We start from the raw sequence: 8,001 nt of genomic DNA on the forward strand, positions 1-8,001 counted from the left end.
ATCATAAATTAGCATGAAGTATCCACGTAGATCCAGGCTCTTCAATATATATTCCTCTCATATATTTTATCAAGATAATGGCAAAACCCATTATTTCATATATTTCTAAATCTGTAGTTCTATTTCTCCCACATACGCAATACCTCTTTGCTTGAGGTTTTTTTATTGCTTTGATTTATTAATACTTTGCTTTATCTTTGTCACAGCTTGGCAACTACCTTCTAAGGGGAAGACAACTTATAACATGTGTTCATTTATTAACTTAATATGCCAAATAAGCCTGCTGATAGTAAATGATGTTTCAAATTAGACAAAGGACTAATTATCACATATAGAAATGTACAAGGTCATGACAAAGGGTTCTTAACTCTCAGGATTTAAGGGTTGTCTGACTGAGAAAGTAGCTTCCATCTCATGGTTGTATCAACTTCTTCCACGTCTTCTCGTTCTTGTTCTTTAGAAAGCTCTAAGAAGATCTAAATAAGAAGCAAAGAAAGAAAAGGACTTATCGAGCTGTAGATTGTTTTGCCAGTGAATGGGGGAAACGTGATTTGCACGCAACATTTACAGGGATAACTCAAAATCATAAAAGTGAACCTGCCTGTTCCAATGTGCACTGAGAGAGGCTGTATTCTTCCAGGTTAAAGTTCCGCTTCACTGGCGGGGAGGGGGGTGGGAGAAGGAGAAGCACTAATATTAGATATTTACTATTTTTCTTTAAGAATTCATTCAGGCAAAAAAAACAACACCCAATTAATTCATTCAGTTAGAGTAAGAATGTAAGTCACTAATATAAATGGAAGATAAAAGCTTCATAAACAAACCATTCGTGAAATAATGAAAAGTCCTAAAGGGCTAATATCTTAGATTAAATTTGATGTTAAAAGAATGATGTACTAAACAAATAGGTTAATAGTAAATGTGGTTATTTTAACTTAGTGCTCATGTCTTGAGGAGCAGATAGATATCTCATAAAGAACAAGTTGATTGTCTGAAAGGTTTTAGGGAGGCCCGAAGATTTCTCTGTCACTTTCATTTAAAAGTTAAACTCATCCTGGGCCCATGAGTCTGAATCAACTCTTTACTGGCTCCCCAGTGAGTTACTGAAGCTGTGAATTAGTGGAAGAAGACTTCTCAGCCTTCTCTGGGAGCACCTGGTGGGTTCAAAGCACCAGAGAGGTGATTTGTGGGTTAGTGCCAGCGCTCCCTTAACTTTTATTAGTGGAGTATGTCGTTGTTGTTGTTGTTGTGTGCCTTTGAGATGCTTGAGACTCACAGGAACCCCATGCAGAACAGCTCTGAACCCTGCTCTATCTGGAGACAATTTCAGTGCCTCCAACACACTTGTTTCCATAAGCTAATTATATGAGAGAGGAAGCCAGGGGTGGAGCTGTAAAGAAAGGAGAGAACATGTAAGTTAATGTAAGGAGAGAAGTAGAAAAGTGGTGATGTTGTGTGTAATATGCTACTATCTGAAAGTTCAGCTATTCGAATCCACCAAGCCCTCTGAAGTAGAAAGATGCACATTCTCCTCACATGAAGATTTACAGCCTGGAAGCAATGGAGAATTGCTGTGAGTTGAAATCGACTTCAAGGCAGAGAGTTTCACAGTTTTTTCTTCTTACTTCAGGGTACTTTACGTCACACCGTTGTTGTTGTTGTTATGTGCCGTCGAGTTGCCTGTGACTCATAGCGACTCTATGTACAACAGCCCTAAACTCTGCTCTGTCCTGTGCCAATCGCACCGTCTCTGACACACCCATTCCGATTACCCCAGTCACTGAATCAATCCACCTCATAGAGGGCCTTCCTCTACTGCACTGTCCCTCCACCTTACCAAGCATGATATCCCTCTCCAAGGACTGGTCCCTTCTTACAACATGTCCAAAGTATGTTAGACGAAGCCTCAGAATCCTTGCCTCCAGGGAGCCACCTGGTTTAACCCACTCCAGGATGAATCTGTTTGTTTTCCTAGCAGTCTATGGTACCCTCAATACTCTTCTCCAGCACCACAGCTCAAAGGCATCAGTTCTCCTTCTATCCTCCTTAGTCACTGTCCAACTCTCTCATTCATAACAAGTTATTGCAAAGACCATGGCCTGTATCAGAGGCACCTTAGTCTCCAGAGAGACACCATTGTTCTTCAGTACTTTGGAGAAGTCCCTAACAGCAGACTTTCCCATCACAATATGTCGTTTAATATCCTGGCCACTGATGCCGAGAGTGTTGACTGTGGAGCCAAGCAAACTAAAGCTGTTTGTCTACCTAGGACTCTGCAAATTTTACCTTTAGATATTGTTCTTACCTCCCTCTAATCTGTGAAAGGCCTGAGACAGAGGGTGGACATCCTCAAGGGGCAGTTTGTAGGCCAAACGGGAGGTATACCTAGAAAAGTAAAGCATCACACTTAAGCTTGAGTTTTAAGAGCAAGAAACAATCATTAAAATACATATTGGTATGATTTGGTGCAACCACTGTGGAAGGTGGTATGGCACTTTCTTAAAAAGTTGTAAATAGAAATACCATTTGACCCAGCAAGTCCACTACTGGGAATATACCCCAAAGAGACCATAACTGACATCCAAGCAGATATATGCACACCCATGTTTATTGTGGCTTTGTTCATAATAGCAAGGAGTTGGAAACAACCTAAGTGCCCATCAGCAAATGAATGGATAGAGAAGCTGTGGTATGTTCACACAATGGAATACTACACTGCATTGAAAAACAAGGAACTCACGAAATAGTATTCAAAATGGGTGAGCCTGGAGGACATTATGCTGAGTGAAGTATCTCAGTCACAAAAGGACAAATACTGCATGGTGCCACTGTTGTAAAACAGGACTGACCTCGGGGTTGAGGGGGAGACTGAGAAAGATGGGTTCAATAATGTGTACTGCATTGAAACAGATGAGGGAGAAAACTGTTTAAAAGGGATATGTGATTAGGCATTTTTGTCATGACGGGAGTCAGAGCGAAGGGAGGGTTGGGAGGGGAGAAAAGTGCAACAATGAATGAATGGAAATTAAAAAAAAATTTAAAAAAAGAAATATTGATATGATTAATGAGATATTTCTAAAAATGATAGTCACTCCCAATGAAGGTGAACTTGATGTTATGGCATGACAAAATGAACATGCAGCTTACAAATAAAACTACAAATAAAAACTGCTTACTACAAATAAAACTGCTTGTCAATGGGAATTTTAAAAATCATTTTTGGCAGCTGACTCCTTACTTAAAATATTCTCCTAGCAAAAATCTGGAAGAATCCCTTCTATGATCAGTCTATGCAAACCTTTTGCTCATTGGATTCAAGTATTCCCTTTGGTTTGTTCAAATTAGTAGGTTAAGAGCTATTCTTAATTTTAGAGTCTATTCTGGTCAACTTTCAGGAATCTAATTAAGAAAAAGACCTGTAAGGTTAGAAGAGAGGAATACAATTGCAAAGCAGGTATTTTTAAAAGACTGTAACAGAAACATCCCTGGTTTCTCTAAGGAAGAGCCAGAACATATTTTGGGCATCTAGTTTCTCTGTACTGCCTGTCATCATACAAGCCCAGGCCCTGTTGTTTGCCTGTCTTCTACGGGGTTTAGTGCTCCCAGGTGGCCCCAAGGTGGCTCAAATGTCCAGGTCTGGTCCTGCTCAGACTCCGGACCTTCCCACAACCACTTTTCTGCTTTATAACACTATAGGTCTTTAAACAGGACTCACATGTCCTAAACTATACCACACACCCTCCTGTTATATACATAGTGCTTAAGAAGTGAAGGACCAATTTCCAGGCGAGTTCTTAAGTAAGCTCAGCCCATCGATGAATTATTTTTCCCCTTTTCTTCTCTTTTATTCCATTTTATAATAGTTTCAAACAATCTTGGTGTCATTTATTCCTTAAGTATTTGTCATTTATTCCTTAAAATTCCCAAGTTAAATAATTGGTTTCAAGATTTCTCCCCACCCCTCATGGTTCAGAAAGTATTTAGAAATGAGTCTGGTAACCTAGTGGTAAGAAGCTGAGTTGTAATTCTGAAGACATAGTGTTTGTATTCACAGCTGATGCACAGGAGAAAGATGAGCAATCTCCTGGGAGAGTAATTTCCTTTGAAAACTTACTGGGTGGTCAACTCTGGGTTGGTCCTGACTCGATGGTACACAATGACAAGAACAACAAAACAACAACAACAACAACAACTATCTCTTCACAAGTTCTCATTCTGTTGTTGTTGTTTTGATTTTTTTAAAAAAATTATTATTAAATTTTATTCGTTTTAGTGAACATTTACAGAGATTTTGGGTTTTCATTCATTCATTGTTGCACTGTTTTCTCTACTCTCCTCCCCAGTTCGTTCTTCTCCCCCTCCCCAAATGTCTGTTTTAATTGTCCAATTGCCACAGTGCTTGTCGAAGCCAGTTCTGATTAATCTCCTTTGTCAGTGCGTCCTTTGCCATTCCCTATCTCTCCTCCCTGAGAGACGCTTCACCCTGATTCATAAGGAAAAGGGGATGGCGTATTCTCTTAGCTACTTCCTGCTGAAAAGGGACGCTGTAGGTTTCAGGGTGAAGATCTTCTCTCACTACTCTAAAGGGCCCCTTTGGCAGTAGGAAACACATAGACTATTATGGAGATTGATTTTGGAATTTAGATTCACTGTTATCAATTGTGCTTAGCCGTACATGTTCATATCCTTGAAGATGTACCATCGATGAATTTAAAATTCATTCTCTCCCTCTTTTTACTTCCCTCAATCTCTCTCTCTCCCCCCCTCCACCCCCAATCTCCCCACCCCACTCTTGACTCCACTTTGACTTATGAAAATATCATTAAAGGAAGAGTTACTGATGATCCCAATTGGCCTTTGTTTCCATGAGGGAAATTTGTTCAAAATATTTGCATCTATCATCAGCTTCCTGAGCATGTCTCAACTCTTTGAAGATCTGGAAGACTCAACAAATCAGTTGTTGAGATCCCTAACTTTTACCAAGAAGTCAAATTACCTGAACACTGTCAGAGACCCACAAAAGAAGCAGAGAGGGGGCCAAGTCTACAGTGATCAGCAAAATAAGAAACACCTTTCACCTTTCCTGCCGCATCGCTTGTGGAAAAAGCTTCAGGATCTCTGCGTGCACAAGAGTCACTTGAGAAGGCTCCTTCACTTGGAGCTGGAGAAGGTAATCCTTGCCGAACTTTCTTTTCAGGTGTCCGATGGGACCGATGTATCTAGAGGCAAGGACAATGGGTTGAAGACATTTATTTAAAAACTCACTGTGGTCAAGTTGACTCACAGTGACCATCCATTGGGGAGCTCTGGTGATAAGGAGTTGTACTGCCAACCCAAAGGTATGCAGTTCGAACCCACCAACTTCTCTTGAGAGAAAGATGGGCGATCACCTCCAGTACAATGTACTGCCTCTGAAAACCTACTGGAGGGTCAGCTCTGAGGGATCCCACTCGGTGGCTTACCCACACACGTTCACAGTCTGAGGAGCTCTGGTGGTATAATCTGTAGCATGTTATGTTAACCAAAGGGCTGTGTACCGCAGGCTGTTTGAATCACCAACAGCTCTCCTGGAGAAATCTGGAAAGTCTCCTCCTGTTATTTGTGCTGCTGTTGTTATTTTGTGCCCTTGAGTCACAGCCAACTCATAGCTGGCCCTTCAGTGTGATTTCCAAGGCTGTAAATCCCCTGGGAGGAAACGGCTGATCTTTGAAGAACCACCTGTTTTAGGCAGCACAACTCCTTACCCAAAGCGTATACTTCCTCTCTCTTCATATACATATACGGAGCTCTGGTGGCCTAGTGGTAACAAGTTGTGTTGCCATCCCAAAGGCATGCGGTTCAAATCTACTAGCTGCACCATTGGAGAACAATGGCTAATCTCCTCTCAGGCTGCCTCGTCAGTAATGGGTCAGTTCCAACTCGATGGTACATGGGTAATTTCTTGACATTATTTTTTAATTTCAAATGTAGGTAGAAGAGTACAACTGAGAGAGAGGCCAATCTCCACATGCTGACATGGTCCCTTCTCCATGTATTGAGGGGCAGACGACACCCACCTGAGCCTCCCAGACACCATGATGGCCACACGGTCACACAGGGCCTCGGCCTCAGCCAGGTGGTGGGTAATAATCAGGGCTCCTCCGTTGGTGTTCTTAACAGCTGCTTGGACCGTCTGCCTGATATGAAGCAAAGGATCATGTACATAAAAGATTGTACTTTACATTCACGTAAATGTGTGTTTAAAACAAGGTATAAGAAGAAAAGAGTCACGGACGAGAAACAAGCCACAAGACAGTTTATGCCTCTTGATTGGATCTTAGTGCAAACAAATCAAGGAAATGCAAATGTTGGATGTGATCTTTTCATATGTGATTGTGGCTCTGTGCTTAAGAAAAACGTCATAGCTTTTGGAGATGTTCGCAGAACTATTTATAAATAAAAGGATCTGTTGTGTGGGATGACTATTAGATAAGCTAAGGACGTTGAAAAGCAGAGGCAGGGTGTAAATGAGAGAAGACTGGTCACATGCTGGTAATTGTAGAAGGCGGGTTTTGACTTGATAAAGAATTTCTATATTGCTGCTGTGGTTGTGATGTGCCATCCAGCTGGTCGCTTCTGGTAGTGGCATCTGGGAAAGAACAGCACTGCCCCACCGGGTTCCAGCGTCATCTCTGTGGGAACAGAGTGTCAGGTCTGTTTCCTGATGAGCAGCGGATGGCTTGGAATGGCCGCAGGGCTCCTTGTTTCTGTCTCTGTTGTGAAAGTGATTATCCTAAGCCTTCTAAATAAGTAGGAAGAAACGTTGGATTGTCACAAACGTGAAACTACATTGGGGAATTATTCTTATGAACCCACAGCGAAACAGAGAGATTGGGAAGTAGGTATAGAAAAAGTGTGAATAAAAGCTGGAGAAACAGAGCTGACCAGTTAGGTCAAAAGGACAAAGAAGAAGGAAATTGGATCAATAAACTAGTGTTCTCTAAGGAATCAAAGTTAAGAATAAAATATAAAAACAAAAACACAGAACCAAAAAGGAGGAGGAGAAGGAAGAGGGGAGAGAGACTATTGTCAACATCTCCATAACTATTGTTGTGTGGACCATCGAGTCAGAACCGACCCACAGCTGACCCTTCAGTGGGTTTTCAGAGGTGTTAATCACACGGGAGGAGATTCCCCATTCTTCTCTCATCTCGAAAATGAAAAGACAAAATTAAAATACACTTTTTGATTGTAAATTTGTATAATATGAACTTTCTAAGACAACAAAAGCTTGTTGTTATGTGCCGTCGAGTTGCTTGCGACTCATAGCAACCCTTTGTACCTGAGCACTGCTCAATCCTGAGCCAACCTCATTGTCTCTGACACCTGAACCCCCAATACCCCAGTTATTGAGTCAATCTTGTTGTGTATCGTTGAGTTGGAATTGACCCATAGCTGACCCTCCAGCAGGTTTTCAGAGGCAGTTAATTACATGGGAGAAGATTATCCAACCTTCTCCTGCAGAGCAGCTAGTAGGATTTGAACCATGTGCCGCTGGGATTGCAGCACAGCTTCTTGCCACTAGGCCACCAGAGCTTCTTTGAGTCAATCCTAGACAGTTTCTAATACCTAAAGTTCTAGCAAAGTCCTTTCTTTTTACCATATATAACACATGACTATAAGGCAGCATTTGAAGATGCAATTGTGGGATATTTATCTTCCTAATAACAGGGAGAAGGGTGGGAAGTGTCCTCCCATGTTTGCTTCTGAAAACTCGCTGGAGGGTCAGCTATGGGTCGGTTCAACTCTATGATACACAACAACAAGAACAATAATAGGGATAATCCAGGATTAGTTTAAAGATACAAGGTTTAAAAACAGCCATGTATCCTCCTGTTTCATGCTCAGATTGTCACCGAAAAGTATACCCATGTTTATCGCGGCTTTGTTTACAATAGCAAGGAGTTGGAAACAACCTAAATGCCCATCAACAAACGAATGGGTAGAGAAGCTGTGGTATAT

At 41.5% G+C, this 8,001-nt stretch overlaps 1 protein-coding gene across 1 annotated transcript in view; it reads right to left on the reverse strand.

The window, feature by feature from the left end:
* Positions 1-377: 377 nt before the first annotated feature.
* The window catches only part of ABCA6 (ATP-binding cassette, sub-family A (ABC1), member 6), a 79,700-nt gene continuing 72,076 nt past the window's right edge, over positions 378-8,001 (reverse strand). Inside the window, exons 33-37 of the mRNA XM_006886397.1 lie at positions 6,057-6,176; positions 5,079-5,219; positions 2,306-2,385; positions 602-657; positions 378-476 (exon numbers count right to left, since the gene is read on the reverse strand). Of these exons, the coding sequence (XP_006886459.1) occupies positions 378-476; positions 602-657; positions 2,306-2,385; positions 5,079-5,219; positions 6,057-6,176 (496 nt within the window). The remainder of the gene's footprint in view (positions 477-601; positions 658-2,305; positions 2,386-5,078; positions 5,220-6,056; positions 6,177-8,001) is intronic.

Source organism: Elephantulus edwardii, unplaced genomic scaffold, assembly GCF_000299155.1.
Source record: "Elephantulus edwardii isolate Elephantulus edwardi_28Jun2011 unplaced genomic scaffold, EleEdw1.0 scaffold00048, whole genome shotgun sequence".
NCBI classification, from domain to species: domain Eukaryota; kingdom Metazoa; phylum Chordata; class Mammalia; order Macroscelidea; family Macroscelididae; genus Elephantulus; species Elephantulus edwardii.